A 20,205-nucleotide genomic window follows, 5' to 3' on the forward strand; every position below is an offset into this window, starting at 1 on the left:
AATGAGATGGGCAACTATAGAAATTAAATAAACAAACAAATAAATTTATAGATAGATTATATGAAACACTCAATTATTTTCCAGATTTACAACTTCATTCTATATATTTTAAACTCATGCAACTGGATTAAAAACATTATGAAGATCTGTGTGCTGCAATAAAAAGTAATGCTAGCTTGATTTTTTTGCTGTTATAAGAATGAAAGGACAGAAATTATTACAGCTTAGGTTCCAATGGAAGTTTGGCTCAGAAGATGAACTGGGTGCTTTTTTGCACCTTTCCACCTTTTTTAAAACATCCAATTACATAGCTTTTAAAAAACAAATAGCAGACCCACAAAGCACCAATCAGGAAAAAGCACACTTTTACAGGCAAAACGTCACTTTTAGCTTTACATATATAAGAAAAAGAAATTCCCCACCTGCTACCAGAATCAGTGATTACAACTATGCTCCCTTTCAGAAAAACAACTTTTGAATAGCTCTCTAGTTAGATACCAAATGAATGTCAAAACATTCATCACATTTCTTTGCAATCTAAATTTTATAAATTCAGTTCTTTGTGATATAAATTTTTTTTCTGCTACTAATCATCTGCTACCACCAATGTTCAAACTAAACCTGACATTAGTATTTCAATGGCAATGGATTCAACCAGCATTTTCCTACATGCAGTACACGTACCCTGTGTTTCTTTAGGCAGAACAGACATATAACTTATTTAAAAGTCACCACAATCAATCAATTGTGATAAAGTTGTAATGCAAAAAGAAGCATTAATAATGACCCTGGGTAGAATTTTCCACAATTTGGAGTTGTCCGTTTCAGTTATTTAAAACAGAGAGGCAGAGCAAATGATCAGTCCTGGCCTTGCCTCCCGTTTTGCTTAGAAGTTCTTGCTGTCACCATTTATCATCCAAGGGGCACCTCACTTGACATCCACACACCCTAATGTCTTTCTGGCCATTAAAAAGTCAAAATGCAAAAACTGAAATGACTGCAGTGGGGCCACCTCCTGACTCTGTAGTGTAAAGACATGGTGACTAGAGGATTCAGCTCTTCCTTCCCCTTTGGAGATAAATCAAACTCACAGGTCCCCAAATCAAATGACATTATTAAAAATAAAAGAGGATAAAACATTAAAAAATTATCATAAACTATTAAAATGTAGACATTCAATGTGAAAGGAAACAATTACAAAATTTAGTTGAAAAAGGAAAATCCAAAAGAAAATTCAGTGCTCCAGACAGACCACAAGATGGCACTGGTCTTCAAAAAACAGTGAGTCTCTGGCAAAATATAACAAGAATATTCTAAAGGAAAAAAAGTATCTTTATACAGGTAGCCTTGTATATTCTGAAATTAAACATCCAATTCCATAATTTATATTCCAGAAAGCTAAGGAAAATGAGACTCAACACAACAGAGAAAACAAAAATTAATTCCTCAGTAGATGTTTTACTCTTTTCCATAAATTTGAAGCAAACAGTCATTTGTTTCAATGTTCCTAGATTCCTCCAACTTCTTGGAGATTCCAAATATTCATCAGAGGGTATTGGGCAGACTGAAACCCCATTTCCTGTTCAGCCTCTTTCCACAGACTTCTCTCTTTGTTTTAAAAAGATGAAGCCTCTTCTATATCTAGCAGGGCGAAGGGCTGAGGTATCTGTGTATATGACCAAGAGCAAAATCAGGCATGGGAGTGTAGATTGTAAGTCTATTCTCTGCAGGCTGCATTCAGAACAAACTGCATAATCTAATTCAGTTTGTCTCATTTTAAAGTGATACACAAATAAGGATAAATTCTTATTTCTATTATTTCTCTTGACTAAAATCAAATAGGATGCTCTAAGTTGGCAAATGGACAAGTCAACTAAACTAGAAAGAAAAATAGCACTTACGCTTTGATTTGTCAAACATAACTGAGAACAGGAAGTCTCTTGGAGTCATGTAATATTCTCCTTCATATTCCAAAGAAGCAAACTGCATAAAACGTTGCTTTCGAATGGAAAGCTTTTCTGCCATCTCTTCATCTACAGCATCTTCCTTCTAAAAGACAGGAAAGAATATGGCAAATACAGGTAAATTTGTACACAACTATAATTCCTGGCTATGACTCAGCAACAGAACAAGATCTGAAACTGTATCACTGCTGCATGCTGCAAAACAAATACTTATTTTAGACTAAGGCAATTGTCAAAAAGATCGTTTGAGATTATGCACACATCTGTTTGTTGGTTTGTAGGCGTGCATTTTTTAAAAAAATACTCCTGAATATGTATTGTCGAAGGCTTTCCTGAATACTACCCAAACTCTTGGATAAGATGGAAACAATGCTTTAGATCTGATTAATTCTAAATATACTGCAGTCTTCTACTTCATTAGATGGTGGCCAATGCTGTATCACTAGATAGAAAAGATAAAAAGAAAGACAATAAAAACAATCAAAGGGCTAGAACAACTTCAAATAAGGCAAGATGTCTGGGACTCTTTAGCTGAGAAAAATTGTGTAAGTGAACAAGGCAGAAGCATATAAAAGGATGAATCTCTGGAGAAGGCAGATATGGAGAAATCATTTATCCTCTCTCATCATGCTAGAAGCTAGAGTTATCCCGTGAAGCTTTGAGATGGGAGATCTATAATCATGCAGTTACAAAGTTATAACTTTCAGAATTCTTATTAGATTGCTCATCTTTCTAATATGTCAGTTTATATCCCGCAAAATATTCAGAATAAACAAAAAAATCTTCCATAACCCTGTTTCATCTGTTAATTTAAAATGGAGATAATCTTTACTTCTAATTTTCAATGGAACATTGACTAATAAACTGTCCACATTCAGCATCATGAACGTGGTTTCTAACAGGATAGCTTCAATGATAACATATTTAACAATGGCTTCAAAACAATGTTCTGATCTGCATACCATATGCCTCAAAGCTGATTTAAATTAGCAAAATACTCAATGTAAAAAAAAACTGGCATAAATGAGAAGGAAATAGTGGCAAAAATAAACCAAACCACCATCACATGGCCCCATTACAATAATTCCTTTCCTGATGGTGCTTTTCCTGCACAACACTATCAAAGATATAAATAGCCCTTATTTTAAGGGTCACTGTGTCAAGAGTGGGGGAGCAGATGAATGTCAAGGCATCATCCACTTTGCAGTATAGCCATAGCCAGATAGCTTCAAGCGATAGAAAGCCATTAACTTTAAGATATTCAACCTGCCTGTTAAATTAGAACGACAGAATTGCAGAGTGAGAAATAACCATTTATGCTGGGCCCTTTGCTAAAGACATAGATTTTAAAATCTTGAACCAATGGCTGTCCAGCCTCTGGTTAAACATGTCCCGTGAAGGGGAATCTTCCACCTCTCCAAGTGGCTGATTCCACTGTCGAAATACTGTAACTCTTAGGAATTATTTTGTTAATACTAAACTGGAATCCACTTTCCTGTACCTTCAGTCTATTATGTTATGCCCTAAATTCTGGAATGACAGAGAAACAGGTCTTAGCTTTCTCCTGTGTGACACCACTTGATGTATTTTAAGAATGTTGTTATATTTCTCCTCACAGCCTTCTCTTCTCAAGGCTAAACATATCCATTTTCTTAATTTGTCACTCCAGGAGTTAAGTTCCAATCCACTGTTAATCTTCACTGCCCTTTTCTGAATCCATTCCAATTTGTCTGAATCCTTTTAAAATTCCACTGAGAAGTAGAAACAATGCTTAAGGTGGAGGTCTAACCAACGTGGAATAAAGTAGAACTATTCTTTTCAGTCATTTGAAAATATAATTCTATTGACGCACTTATCTTTTTGGAATCACGTCACACTGCTGACTCATATTCGGCTTGTGAACAATTATAATTTAAAGAATCCTTTCACAAATACTATGACCAAGCCAGGCTGGCTGATCTGAACTTACCCTTTATACATTATGTATTCTTTTCTATGTATTCTTTTCTGTATCGTTTTAATCCTGTATTTTTTCCTTCTTTATTATTATTGTTATCATTATTTGCCCTGTTTGAAAGTCAGAGCTCTGCAAAAGGACACTCCACCAGTATAGACAGAATAGGAATAGGAACTGTGCTTGTTGTCCATAAAGGAAAAATTTGCAGAAAGCTACAGAAGAATTATGACATAAGCATCAGGAGAGCTAGACTGAACACTGATGTTGCCTATGAAAATCAAGTTTCAACTCTATGAAGATTGATTTCCTCCCTCCCTCCCCCTAAATATATGAGGACCAAGCATTATACATGAATACCATGCACATACTGCCAGTTGTACATTCAAATCCTTACTCCATCCTCCTATAAACAACTGAGTCTGAAGTCTCTCAAGCCCAAGTTTATCACTTTGAAGATCTTTTAACCTGCAATGCAAGTAAAGAGGGTGTGCATTCAAATGTCCAATGAAGAGTTCTGAAGTACTGCTCTGAGTTTAGTGTGCACACCCGATTTCCATTTATTTTGATGGAAAATGAGTTTTACAAAAACAGTGCCCTGTGGAACTACAGCATCTGTACAAAGACCAACATGAGGAATGTACCTATGATTTGGGCTTGTTTTCTGATATAAGAAATCCTGCCTGCCTGCCTGCAAAGAGCACTAAGGAGCAGGTAGAGACAAACTGCAGAAGCAAAAGCAAAATGCTTCTTAATCCTGCTTTTACTCTTGCCTTGGGTGAATGTTTTATATGCCTTTACTGGTTAGCTAAAACTTTTTTAGCTTAAATTTCATGGACAATGTTAAACAGAATATTCAGCTTTTTTCTCCTTATGACTCAGGAGTTTCCTCTCCCTACATCATTGACAATGATGACTGAAGCAGTCAAACTGCTGGCACTCTCAAGGGATGCCCTTCAACAGCAACCTAAGAGCAAGTCATGACTGCAACTGATTTTCGTACTCACTACAGGAGGAGGAGCTGAGTTCTTCCCTTTGCTGGAGAGGATGACCTGAACTATAAGTACAGTATATGCCAACTTCTTCAAAGATTTCTTGCATCTCTTAAGAACAGTTTAAAGTTTTACATTCTAATAGCAAACAATTAGATAATAGTAATAGTTCAATCACAGGTTCCTCTACTTACTTCACTACGTCTAACTAAATTCAATAGGACTTACTTCCATTATAATTTTTTTTAATAAATATATTATAAATACTATTATGGTGTAAGTATGCTAATCAGGTATTTTCAAGATATGTTATGTTACAACTTCAGAATTCCCAGCCAAGCTATTGATATAACAGCAAAAAATTACCATCCAAAGACTAGACTGGAGAAAGTTGATATAATAACAATAAACAGAAGTAGAAGCAATTTATTTTGAAAACTGAGTCAGAAGCATGGTTTTCAACTAGATTAAGAACAGTGAAGCCTTTTGGCTACTGGCACAGATATGCTTACACAATTACCCAAGAAGAGTTACTGCATTTTGATAAGGAACATCTAGCTGATATTAAAGATTTCATATCAGACTGCTTAAATTCCCTTGAACTGCTGCTTGATCTTGAAACGAGTAATGTAATAATAAAAAGCTACAGAAAACTCAGATGATGATGATGATGATGATGATTTCCTCTTTGCTCCTGAAGAGGAGGGATGCTTTTCCTTTTTTTTCTTGAAAGTGGTAAGTTATTCATTATATTTCAAAGTTTTAATAAGACAGTAGATGCTTAGGTGACAGTGGAATGAAACACTAAAATACACCATATATTTCTAATAACAGAGTTTCTAGGAATTTATCTTTATAATAAACTATTTCGTTATCATAGCTATAAACTCTAAAACAATGCACTTCTTCAGGAATGAAGAAAGCATCTATTCATGCAAAAATACATTTGGTTTAAGCCAAAGGATTTGTTGATTTACCTATTCATTCAATGTTTCCTGATGCCTAACAAGGAGAACTGATCAGATAGTAGGGATGAGGAGTTCCATAACATTGGCACCAATTGTAGTTTTGAGACTAGGCATAAAGTAGTCCCATATAGAAAATATTATGGTACTTCTAGTTAACTCCAAAGTGCATCACAGCTGCAAGGGAAGCTTTAAGGTAAATTGTTAGTTGAGGAACCAACAGTTGGTTGGGGAAACCAGAAACATTTAGATCCACAAGCACCCCCAAACGGCCTTTGCCAAGTAATTCTTGTTTTGTCTTTAGTCCATTCATGGAATCTGAATGGACCATATCTGCATATGCAATTGCACTTTTTGTACTATGGTTACCTTCAGCATAAAAAGCATTTAAAGGAGAGGCTAGTAGTGAAATTGCAGGACTTAGTATTTTTCTCATACTTTTATCAAACTATTTTATGTCTTTTTACATTTTTGTCCTCTTTTGTGTCCCTGTACAATAAAAAATCTGTGAAGCCCACTAGCTAGGGTGGCTTATAAATTTCTGCATTTGACTGGGTCTCAAAGGATATAAGTCTTATTATCATGTTGATGGTCTCTTTTGGTTTTACGATTTTACAATTTGACAAATTAAGATTTCTTAGAACTTTGCAGCTTATAGTTCCATTTATAATAACAACATTTAATGATATTTTAGTAAATTCAAATACTAAACATAATTATTGCCTGATTAAATTATACTTTAACATTTAATAAATAGGTGACATTTTGTAATTGTATGAATAAACCAAGTTATACATACCGTATTTTTCCGACAATAAGACGCCCCCATGTACAAGACGCCCCCCACTTTTCCAACCCAAAATTAAGAAATCAATATTTTAAAGATAGTGCAGAACACATTTTTATTTAGTAATTAGTTAACATTTACCTGATACACTCGGTGGGAGGAGGTCCAAATCGTCTCTCTGCAGCTCTATTTCCAGGCTCTTTTGCATAACTGATTACATTCAAGCACGAGTGAAACTGCAGATAGCTTGTCTCTGCAAACAGCCTTCCTCTAATTGGTTTGTTCAGCATCAGCTGACGTCAGTTACATCAGGCTCGTGATTGGAGGAAGTCTGCTTGGGAGACAAGCTATTTCACTCGTGATTGGAGGCTAGCAATAGGAGGAAGCCTCTCTGCAGAAACAAAGTATGGGCAGTTTTGCAACCGCGCGATTCTCGGCTGACTTCCTTGAATAAGACACCCTTCAGTTTTTAGGGTAAGGATTTTAGAAAAAAGTATCCTCTTATAGTCAGAAAAATACGGCATTACATTGTATGTTCTTTAAAAAGCAAAGTGAAATAAGATCAGTAAAAGGTAAGAATTCTCATTAAAATTAGGTCCCTTATATATATTTGAGATTTGGTCTACTGTCCTGCTTGAGAAGATCTCTGATAAAATTCACAGGCTTGAAAAACAAAGTGGAAAATCACTATTCTATCAGGATTGGCATGATTTTATCTCTTTTATAAGTGGCAAAATGAATACCCATCAGACAGTATGGAAAATGTAAATATAAATGGCCTGATACAAGAATATAGAACCTGTTCTGTGCAGTGCAATTAATATAACATTATACTTTAAAATCAAAGAGAAACTTTAAAAAGATCAGTAAAAGGTACAGGGGTGAAAGAACGTTTGTGAATTCTTGTAACTGTTATCCTGCTGTACTGTGACGTACAACGTGATCAGCGCTTCATCTAAATCCAGGGCCTCAACCTCAAATTGTCAGGGGTTATGGGAAGGCTAGTTCATTAGTCTAAAACCCTCTCATACATTGATACAAAAGCCTCTAGTGAGTTGAACACGAAGAAAATGAAGAATATCACAATATGCTATTTTTAATTTAAAAAAAAACCCTTTACCGTAGAACTGAACTGCTTTTTTTGCCATCTAGGTCTCAGTGAGGACTGGACCTGATGATTCAGCTGCCTACTGACCTTGGAGGGGGCATGTAGTGGATGGCTCTTGTTCGGAGACTGGCTAGAACTAGCAAAGTCATGGGATGTGCATAAGAAATCCCAGGATCCATGTCATAATGTGAAAGTGCTGGACCTGCAGAGAGAGAGGCTTTCTGCTTCTCCTACCAGAGCTTGGTCTGGGTTGTTGCCCTGTTATCTTCTAGATGCATTATGATTGCAACTCCAAGAATAACTCCAACAACAATAGCAACTCCTCCTCCTCCTCCTCCTCCTCCTCCTCCTCATATCCTGCCTTTAGCTTGCACGACTCAAGGCTGTGCTCCTGCCTCCTATTTTCCACACAACAACAAGCCTGTGAGCTGAGAGAGAGTGACTTGCCCAAAGTTAAGGCAGCACCTTAACCACTATACCAAATCAGCTCTTTTATGCTGTTATCAAGTTAGGGAAGACTGAGAAGGAGAAGGAGATTGATTGGCTGATTGATTGATTGACTACATTTCTACAGCTTCCCATCTCACACAGTGACTCTGGGTGGTGTACACAATAAAACAAAATACATATAAACCATTAAAAACTACAATTTAAATTAAAATAAAAAACAAGGAAAAGAAGGGTGGCAAAGAATACAGAGTGCAACAGTTAACTATCATACAGCCATCTAACAGGCTCCACTCTATCATGGGATCTCCAAGCTCGCTGGCAAAACCATGTTTTGAGAGCCTTCCAGAAGGCCAACAGGGTTGGGGCCAGCCTCACCTTGGGGAGAATGATGTTCCACGGGGCGGGGGCCACGGCCCAAAAAGTTTTCCTCCTAGGTCCTGCCTGATGAAACTCCTTAGCTGATGGGACCCATAACATGCCTCTCCTACCAGACTTGATGGGATAGGCAGATGTAACTGGGGAGAGGCGGTCCCTGAAATAACCTGGTCCCATGCCATGCAGGGCTTTAAAGGTCATAACCAGCATCTTGAATTGGACCTGGAAGCTAACTGGTAGCCAATACATCTCATGAAGCAGAGATCTGATGTGTGCAGTTCTTGGAGCACACATAACTGCCCATGCTGCTGCATTTTGCACCAGCTGAAGCTTCTGGATAGTCTTCAAAGGAAGCCCCATGTACAGCACATTTCTGTAGTCTATCTGGGAGGTGACTAGGGCATGAGTGACTGAGAGTAGAGCCTCCTGATCCAGGAATGGGCGCAACTGACTCACAACACAAAATTGTGCAAAGGTCCTTCTGATCACCACTGCCAAAGTCATGACTCCAGGAGAACCCCCAGATTGCGCACTGGGTCTGCTTGGGACAGTGCAACTCCATCCAGCATCAAATATGGTAAATCCCCATATACAGAAGGCCCTAAAACCCAAAGCCACTCCGTCTTGCCATGGTTCAGCTGAAGCCTGATGTTCCCCATCCACACCCCCACAGCCTCCAGGCGCTGAGAGAAGGCATCAGTAACATCACTTAGCTCACCAGGAGCAGAGAGATCTAGCTGGGTATCATCAGCATACCATGGCAACGGATTATTTCACCCAGTGGCTTCATGTAGATATTAAACAGGAGTGCAGAGAGTACTGAACCCTGCAGCACCCCACATAGCAGAGATTGAGACCAGGACCTCTTGCTCCCAATCAACACCAACTGGAATCGGCCTCAAAGAAAGGAAGAGAACCATGCCACCCACTCCCAATCCCTGAAACTGGTCCAGAAGAATACCATGGTTAATGGTACTGAAAGCTCCCGAAAGAGATCAAGTAGAGCAAGGAAGGATGTACTAACCCCATTCGGTTCCCACCAGAAGTGATCCAAAATGCAACCAATGCTGTTTCCGTTCCATATCTGGGCCTGAATTCTGACTGAAAGGGGTCCAGATAATCTACTTCATCCAGGTATTAAATACTGTATTAAGATAATCTGCTTCATCCAGGTATTAAGTATTAAGAACAGATCAAATATAACATAGATGTCAAAATTTCACAAGTGATAGAATTAACAGAAAAACTGCAATGGCAAATACAGCAAAGTTTATGTTACGTTGATTTGAATAACTAATCTAATTCCTTAAAAAAATCAGAGTTAATGAAGTATTTTAATTAAACTGAGCCCAACCATTTAGAAAAACAGTTTTGTTCAAGCTGGTAACTAATATATATGTATATTTATGTGTGGGGAGAAGACTTTTTTTGAGGCATAACTGGACACTGAACAAAGTTAGCATGAGACAAAACATTAACACTATAAAATATATTCAGTTAATGTTCAGTTAATGTTTAGTTATTTTATTGCAACTAGAAACAGTACGGGTATTCTAATATATCATATATGCCATAGTGGCAAGACATCAACTGAAGTAACAATGAAAAAGGTTTCAACCTTAATTATGAATATAAACGTTCCTGTGGTTTTAAGTCAGACCCCTCCTCGTGTTAACTGGAAACATTGTTAGTTCTCTAATACTTAAAGATGAATTAGACTTGAATGACTTCAAAGAACTCTCCAGTGACGCAAATGTTTTTCCCTTTCATTGAGGTAGCAACTAATCAGCTGCTAGGAAGCAATTTGTATCTGAACATTATTTACACAGACACAATCTGTAACTTGCAGGGAGATAGGCTTCAAGGCAGCAGTATTTTCTGCAAGCTAATTTTTAATTTGAGCAACAAATCACCTTAAATTAATAGATTTTATTTGGAAAAAAGAGAGACATTGATTTTCCTCCTCCTTTTAGTCTGCATAGAAAAACTAGCCAGAGGCAGTTGTAACAATACATGTATAATACTACGTACCACCAAACCCTGTTAAACCTATTTAATTTATCTCCAGAGAGAACAATGGGTCTTAAATTATAGGCTGTTAATTCTAACCCAGTAACAGATGAGAATAAAAGGCACTATACATTTCTTCAAATCTTAATAGATACCATAAATAATGTGTTACCTTTCCTTCATTATTAACATTTAATGTTCATGAGTATTATCTAGTATTTGAAAAATGTACACTTGTATACAATTTATAATGTTTGTTGAAGGGACATTTTTAAAAGTTTGGTTCCTTTCCAAATGAATTGTCAGTTCCAGTTTTTTTCCAGTATAGTATAATTAAATATCTCTTTCTTGCTCTCTCTCACACATTTACAAACATTCCTTTCTTGCACAGTCTCTTTTTCCCTCTCCTCATATTTATCATTTATTTTCAGCTTCTGTTCTACTTATATACCCATTTCTCATCAGTCATCAATGACTGGTTCAAAGGACCTGTCTATTTTGGCTACTGCCAAAAGTCCATGATTCATCATATACATTTATTTGGGGATATATTTACTTCCTGAATATTCAGGACAGATTTCACTGTCCATTTCTGCCAAATCATTCCACTGAGATATTTAATCTACTGGCAATGACCATTTTTCACCACCAACAGAGTCCTGGGGGTGCTCTGGATAGGACAAACCATAGAGAAGTTCTACTTAATGGCTTGAAACCTCCCAACTGTTCTATAAGTGCCTCCCTGCCCTTAACACAATACACCCTCATATTTTAAACCATGAATCAATTATGGTACAAGATGTTAGTAAAAAATCAATAATAAAAAACAAACTGGAAAAGGAGACATCACAACAGCACAAATTTAACCAAAATCTGGGCAAAAGGTAAGTCTTAAGATGTATCAAAAGTTGTAAAGGAGAGAACTCCATAACTGAGGGTTTGTATGAAAATGTCCTCTCTCAATGCCCTTTGCTCCCAAATTTGCCAAAATTTCATGGGATTCCAGTGGTCAGTTTCTGAGAACTCTTGCAAAATTGACAAAATCTTGCAAGAAAAATAAATGTTGCAAGGTTTCAGATCTTTAAAAATTGTTTTACTTTTGGAGCTTTCGGACATGAAAGACACCTTGGAGCAAAGACACAAAACTGTACTTGGACATTTGGATATTTGAAATTAACATTTCTTTCACACATCTTGTGCTTTCTTGACCAAGCTGGTTTTAAATCTTCTAATATCTGAAGGCCTCTACACCCCACTCTTGGGGGAGGGGGTCATTCCAAGAAAGGGAAAGGGAATTCCAAGAAAGTCATGTAAAACTTTATACATGGGGGCATGACATAAGGGAACACTTGTATCCCTCTTCCCTGAGAGCCTGAGGGAAGGTGGAATGTGTATATAATTCTGGCAGTGCTTCTAGAAATCCACTCCTGCAACACCACCTGGATAGCTCCTAAAGCTAATACACTCTATATACAGTAGTTATTTATTATTTTATTTATTGATGTCACATTTATATAGCCACCCATCTCACACAAAGCGACTCTGGGCGGCTATAGTTAGCTAAAGTCTGAAGGTCTGTGAGTTCAATCCCATTAGAATAATGTCCAGCTACCTGTGTCTGAGGAGTCCCAGTAAAGATGAAACCAGTCACATAGTACCTCCTGGTGATCAATTAACTAATCTCTGAAGAATAACCTGTGTTCTTTTTTGGCACCTAATGTGGTCTCTATTAAGTCTGCCTCAACATCCAGTTTCTAAGTCTGTAACCCATCCTTGCTAACATCAAAACTACTATGACTCCTTTTAACTTGCTGTAGATAATTCCATCTTGTCTCCCATCCTCTCAACCTGATCTTTCAACTACTATCATACCCTGAGGTGAAACACATGAAGAACCTAATTTAATGATGCACCCTAGGAGTGAAAACACCAAAGATGTTTACATTGTCAATTCTCTGATGAAACTGAATACATCTCAATCCTCTGAGGAAATATTAATTCATCAGGGAGTTCACCCTAAAGACTTTAATCCAAACACCAGAATCCATGAGATTAACCTAGCCCTTCCAAGATTTAGGGTCCTTTGCTTCCATCACAGTAAGACACTTTGAAGTGACTTCTGCTGAATGATTTCTGGGTACTCAACATAATATTCAGCTGATCTCATGGAATATAGCAGGCTGGCAACCTTTCTTATAGTTGCCTACTAAGGAATTTTGACATTGGATATTTTTGGAGGAAATCTGAGAACAAAAGTCTGAAGAGCAGGAAAACTAAATATCCCTTCTCACTTTAAACAACCCCTAGTCTGAAAGGTAAATGTGTCACAGGAGAATTGTTATTTGAATTCTTAAATTAGAACTATGTCCTCCATTCCATTTACTATTATGCCCTAGCTATTGCCAAAGAGCTGAAAATTGGAAGCCAAAGGTTTTGTTAATGTCTACATTTTTCCTTATGGAGGAGAAACTAATAGGGCAATGACTCTTGGGATTTTTTGGAGGACTACCTGCTGAAACTGGTTCTTCAATTCCTAAATTGGAACAGATTTCAGCAAGGGATTCCTGATGAAGAATCCTTTGTTGTTGCTGTTGTTGTTGTTGTTACATTTTAATATTGCCCTCATAGATTGTTTTACCTAAGGAGTCTAAGGACAAAGGAATTAATTATGGAGGGTGGAGATTGATTCAGCTGGTCATTAAATTTGACCTATTGGTTCTAAATGGCTTGATTCCCAGTAACCAAAAAAGCTAGCTCACTTTCAGAGACACATGGGCGCCAATTTGATAGACTATATGATATTGCTTAATTTCACCCACCACTTGCACTGATTTTAAAGTAGTTTTCCATCCTAATAAGTGATCAGCCATCATTTACTGCATGCTCTGCTCTTAATACTCTTGTACAGGCCTGCATGAGAATATTGGCTAAAACATTTTTGAGGGGTGGGCTCTAAGTCTAGTCAGCCATTGCTGACAATTTTATCTTCTTCTGGGAAAAAAGGTGCAGTCATGTATTTGTCTTATTGCAGCCTCTTGGCCCAATCCCTGCTAATGCTTGGAACAAAGAAAGCCATGGTAGAGTCAAACACAGAATCTTTGATCTGGATCTACACAATGACAGATCCAAATTTTCAAATAATAGTTTTGAATGGTTCAACAGTAGACCTTTTCCTACATTTAATTATCTTTCCACCATTCTTTTGTGTATGTATAGGATATATGGGTGCCCAAAGAGGGGTAGGACCTCTGGTGGCAGGGCCTGCCATTCCTTTTTAGGGTTGCTCGTTCATCTTTGGTCCCTAGCTGGTGCCCAGCTCTCACCTGTGGCTCCACGTAGCTGTAACATGCACAGCAGCTACACCACAGTAAACTGTCTCGGCAGACAGGCCAAAGCAGGTGAGGGTGGCTGATGGGTCTTTGACCCTTCCCGAAACAGGGGATTTGTCTATTCCAGTGTGTATAGTCTGGCCCTGGCAGATTGTGCAGAGGAGACCAAACGACAGTCCAATGGTTAAGAAGGCAGGCCCAGCAGACATTTTGGAACACTGAGAGCACAAGACATTAGACATCCAGTCATCCACTGCAGCAGGAGAGGCCTCCAGCCATAATGGTTGTCCATGCCACTGGACTAAGGTCTCTTCTACCAAGAGAGTGGGACTGCCCCTGTGCAACAGCTGCTCCACTTAAAACTCCATAATGCACAGGTTTCTGTTGTGCAATTCATCTTTATCTTCATCTACAACCCAACTTCAATTCATCTCAGTCCAAATCTAATTTGTTGACCCCTGTGGCAATGGGGGAGTAGCAAAACAACAGGTGGAGATGACCACTGGCAGCTGTAGTCACAAACCTTCACATAGGAGGCCTTTGGACCAGCGGTTGTTTGTCTCAGTACCCAGGGCAGCAGAGATGTCTGGCAGCATTCAAGGCGACCGGTCAGCCCTTTTTAGGATAGCACTGCCCACCCTTGCATGAGGGAGGGGGTTAGAAAAGGTACCCTAAACATTGCCTGCCCCACAACATCTCGTTAGCTAACTGCGGCTGGCAGATTGTCTCCTTAGCAGTCGAGTACCAAGAAAAACAAATCAAAGAAAATTCATCTTTGGAGCATGGTACGTCCGCACCTTGCTGGATAGAGACAAGGTGTCAAGGCCTGAAAGATGAACAGTACTCATAGCAGCTGAATTTTGCCATTATAGCATTGACATTGCTGCACTCAGTGAGACCAGACTTGCAGATGAGGGATCATTACAGGGAGCAGCAAGTGGATATATGTTCTTTTGAAAAAGGAAACCACAGACTGACAACAGAACTCACAGAGTAGGTTTTGCAGTCAAAACTGCTCTGCTGAAGAACATCTCTATTCTACCCATTGGAATAAATGAACATATGATAATGTTCCACTTTCCTCTCAGCAAGTCCCGGTACATCATAATTGGCAGCATCTATGCACCAACTCTCATGAATCCAGACAAAGACAAAGAAAGTTTCTACAAGGACCTGGACCAGATTATCTGACCAACCCCCACCAGGGACAAACTCGACATTCTGAGTAATTTCAATGCTAGGGTGGGACAGACAGCAACAACTGGGACAGAGTCCTTGGGAGGCATGGGGTGGGAAAATTAAACAGTAATGGCCTGCTGCTTCTGAACAAGTGTGCTGAGCACTGTGCATCACTAACATGATGTTCAGACTTGCAACAAGTGTAAAATAACCTGGACGCATCCCAGATCCTAACACTGGCACCTATTTGACTATGTCATAGTACATCAGCACAACCTTAAAGACATCACCATCACTCGGGCCATGTGAGATGCTGAGTGCTGGACAGATCATGGGCTGGTCCTGTCGATCCTCAAACTGCATATAGCCCCTTTAGATCATAAGCAACCAAGGACTATCAGAATGTCATTCAACATTGGCAGACTGCAAGACCCAGGCCACGTCCAACATTTTTAAGATATACTTAATGAAAAACTCTATGCAATTTACCGCTTGTAGGAATCTGTTCTGAAAAGTGGATACGATTTAAAGATGTCATCACACAGACTGCAACAAATGTACTCGAGTGCATCAAGACTGGTTTGATGAAAACCACAAGACCATTTCTGCAGCCCTCCAGGCCAAGAACAAGGCTATGCAGACTGGTAGAATGACCCATCACCTGTCTCAAAGAAAGACAAGTTTAAACACCTGCAGTCCAAAGTACAGGTAGAACTACGAGAAAAGCAGGACGTGTGGTAGCAGAGAAAGGCTGAGCAGCTGGAACACTATGCAGACATGCATGCCACCAGAGAGTTCTTCAGCACCATAAAGTTAGTTTATGGCCCTTCTAAATCAGGATGCTCCCCCTTGCTGTCATCTGACGGGTCAACCCTGATCAAAGACCAGGAAGGATTGAAAAACTGCTGGGCTGAACACTTTTCCAACCTACTCAACAGACTGTCCACAGTTGATCCTGATGTCTTAGAGCAGATTCCTTAGCTGCCAGTCTTGGATGCCCTAGACCTGCCTCCCTCTACTGATGAGATCAAGAAAGCAATCTCACAGATGAACTCAAATAAGTTTGAGGATGGATGGCATTCTTGCTGAGATCTACAAAGCACTAGACCCAAATGCCTTACAGGTGTTCCAAGACATTGTGGAAGATATCTGGTTCACAGAGGAGATGCCTGACGACTTCCACAATGCCCTCATCATGGCTCTCTATAAAAATAAGGGAAGCAGATCAGGCTGTGGAAACTAAAGAGGTACCTCACTGCTGTCCATTGCAGGAAAGATCTTTACCTGCATTCTCCTGAACAGACTTGTCACTGTCTTGGAAAGGAACCCCCCAGAGGCGCAGCGTGGCTTTCAACGAGAATAGAGCACAGCAGACATGATATCTGCCATGAGGCAAGCCCAGGAGAAGTGCATTGAGCAGAACAAACCTCTTTACTCTGTTTTCATTGACCTGACAAACGTATTTGACACTGTAAACAGGGAGGCTCTCTGAGACGTTATGGTTGCCTAAGGAAATTTGTATGATTCAGCTACTCCCCAATGGAATGACAGGACAGGTCCTTTACAGTGGTGATACGTCATCTGTATTTGCCATTTCCAATGGGGTGAAGCAGGGCTGTGTGCTAGTCCTTGTCCTGTTCAATCTTTTGTTTGCTTGCATGTTGTCATGTGCTGTCCAGGGTCTGAAGGAGGGAGTGTACATCAGGTACTGATTGGATGGATCTCTTTTTGACCTTCATCACTTGAATGCTGGGACAAAGCGCCTCCATACAGTCATTCAAGAAACCCACTCTATATCAACCCTACAGAACCAAAAATCACTGTTGATGACACCCAGCTGACAAATGTAAACAGCTTCAAATACTTGAGAACCATCATCTCAAGCAATAGATCTTTGGACAAAGAAATTGACTCCAGGATCAGCAAGGCCAAATCAACACAATGTCCATATCTCCACAAAGCTGAAAGTCTACAGAGCTGTGGTTATCTCTTCTCTCCTATATGGATGTGAGTCCTGGACTCTGTACTGATGACACAACAACAACTGGAGAAAATTCATTTATGCACTCTCCACTCCATCCTTGGCATTTGTTGGCAAGACTGTGTCTCCAACCTGGAGGTCTTGGATCACGTGAAGTCCGCCAGCATTGAGTCCCTGATTATCAGAGCCCAGATGCAGTGGGTGGGACACATCATCAGAATGGACAAGCACCATATGCCTCACCAGTTGCTCTATGGTGTACTGGAGACTGGGAGGTCATCCACGCAAGCACTACAAACACACTGTGAAGGACACCCTAAGCCACTGTGACATCCAGCCAAGGGAACTAGAAGTTGCGGCTGCGGCTGCTAACAGAACCTGCTGGTGAGCCCTGTGCTATGAAGCCCCCACCAGCTTTGAAAACAGACGCCGCCAAAAACTGATAGAAAACTGTGAGAGGCGTCACAGAATAACACCCACAGTTATTACAACAATGGACTTCCAGTGCCCCCACTATGCTAGACTCTGCGCTTCCAGATTGGGACTGCAGAGCCACCTCCATGCCCACAGATGAACTGCACAACAGCGCATCTTCTTTGAACCTGAAGGACTACACACACCCACACACACCCACACACATATATATTCTTTCTTCAGAGGAGGACATTTGCACTGGCAAGATTTCATGGTTCACCTTCAAGCATGTTGGAGTATAGGTTCAGTAATGTCCCATGCTCAGAGAACCTTTGTCTCTGCTTGGATGAGTCCACTGAGATAGTTTTGCAGGTCTTGCTAATACATTCTTGGTGCTCTGAGTTAATGCTTTCCTCCCTTACTAAATGCACAGATTGGCCTGAAATGGTGGTTGTACACTTTTTATTAGTGGATTGAATTACTAAATTTTCTATGAAAGTTGTTACATTTTGATCAACTGTGATTGCTGTTACAGGATGCTGGCTCTGAACTACATTCACGATCTAATTATTTATGTGTTGTGTAGAATGTCACTAACATTTGTTACTAACTCTTGTCTCTCTAACATGCTAATTCATATTATTGATTTTTTTTTGGTCTTTGACTTTAAATTAAACAAATATACTTTAGTGTCACAAACATCCTAACATGGCAGCTAGCATTCAAGTTACATGTTCACATAGTACCATACATGAAAAATCATATGGCACAATCTTCTATAAGCATGTTAAGCCTAATACAAACACAGACATTTGCAATTTAATGTTTAAAACATCATAGGGGGTAGCCAGACCTCCTTTGCTGTTGATTCAGGATATTTAAGGTCATAATAACTACCATGAGAAGGGAGACCATATGTTCTGGAGATAAAAGTTTCCAATTATAATTGTATTTCAATCTCTAGTATGTATTCTCAAAGCTACTGAATTATGAATGAGTATGTCACTGATATTACATCGGGGCTGCTAAAAAGCATTACATACTTAAGAATTTTTTTGTTTTGTTTTTTAATCCAGCAAGTTCTAACTTGGCTCAGATTGTTTCTTCTAATATAAACTGTGTGTGTAAAAAAAAAAAGGAAAAAAGAAAAGAAAGAAAAGAAAAAGTCTAAAGAAAATACAAAGGCAAGGACAGTCCACAAGTTCTAACAAGCTGCTAACCAACTGATTTAACATGCTGTACATTTACATTCAAGCTGCAAGTTACTATACTGAATTGCTTTACAATGAAACTACAATAATTAAAGAAGTAGTATTTTAAATGTACACATTACTCTTAGTGATCACTTATAAGAATAAATCACCAATTAATGAAGTTACAAAAAGGTCACTATTATTGTTTAACATACAGTTGAACTTTTCATAGAAATGTCAGCCACTACCTCTTGTTTGTTATGATATTTGGCCATATTTACCTGTTTATTTTTCCATATATTCCTGTACAAACATTGAGGCTAACACACATCTGATAAAGCAGACTCTGGTCCCAAAAACTTTCCGACAATCTAATACTGCTTAAGATAACAGAAGATTTTGTGTTTACTATTCTTACCCTTTGACAGCAAAACTATCCCTACTCCAACATAGTTCCACTTCTGGAATTTCTCCAATAAGTAATTATGGGTTGCAATTACTAATGAGGAAAGCACTCTCCATATGTTCAGATATTATTGTTTGTATTATTATTTCAGATCAGGAACTGAGCCTAACAATTAACGTGATTTTGAATGATGCCCTGGGAAGTCCTGCTCAAATTAGACCAGGTTTGATTTCTGTGTATCCAGCCAAGTATTTAAAAGTAAATTCTATTTATTCCATGCATACGTATAAACTGTTGCTTCAAGGTATATGTATGTATACTATATATATTCCAACTTTCTACTTTTTTGGTTTTCCATGAAAGCCGTTTATGAGTAGAACTGTCCTTTGTTGCACCTCTTCCTGCTACAATACATCTTCTTGAAATCTCTCACTCACCTCCACTTCAAGAGTCTTACCCCAGGCTCTTCTGGAACTAATGACAAATCTTCAACAGCCAATGTTGTCCAGACTCCATTCTGGTTTGCCCACTATTACCCTCCTTCTCCTTCTTCCAGAAATGTTTCTTTAAGTCTCTAGCTCTCTCCTCCTCCTTACCAATTTAGTAGCAGTGCCCTATCCTATGAGTTCTGATGAGTCTTGTCAACATTTAATCACTTAAAAAAATTGGACTTTCCACCCAGCTATTCCACTAGAGAAAGTGGATAGAACACCTCTTACATACATCAATAACGAAATGAACATGTTACCTTATTGTAGTCAATATCCTGGGATTGTAGAGAAAAACCATGTGTTCAGGGAAGCAAGAACATCTTCTAGGACATCTCATGGAGAATTTCTACAAACAGATGAAAATCCCCATCCAGATGGTTGCCCTCTATTCAAAGTCTGATGCCCCAAGAGGGACAGGATTAGCATGCAATAAATGTTAGTTTCAAGAAATTATGTTTAGTTGATAGAACTGATACGCTTAGTCCATAAAAATAAATGATCTTATAAAAACTACAATTATATATTTTCCCAGTCTCATCAACCAGAAATTAACTCTTGACAAAAGCAGTTAATATGCTGATAGAGTGTAAATCTTCAACAGGAATCT

The 20,205-nt window shown here is 38.8% G+C and overlaps 1 protein-coding gene across 1 annotated transcript in view; it reads right to left on the reverse strand.

The window, feature by feature from the left end:
• Positions 1 to 20,205, reverse strand: part of MICU2 (mitochondrial calcium uptake 2) — an 82,665-nt gene that overhangs the window by 43,975 nt on the left and 18,485 nt on the right. Inside the window, exon 2 of the mRNA XM_007430605.3 lies at positions 1,902 to 2,049. Coding sequence (XP_007430667.2) covers positions 1,902 to 2,049 — 148 coding nt within the window. The remainder of the gene's footprint in view (positions 1 to 1,901; positions 2,050 to 20,205) is intronic.

The sequence above is a fragment of the Python bivittatus genome, unplaced genomic scaffold (genome assembly GCF_059951505.1).
Source record: "Python bivittatus isolate LINGU-HERP-01145 unplaced genomic scaffold, Pbiv_v1 ctg000340_np1212, whole genome shotgun sequence".
In the NCBI taxonomy this organism is placed as follows: Eukaryota; Metazoa; Chordata; class Lepidosauria; order Squamata; family Pythonidae; genus Python; species Python bivittatus.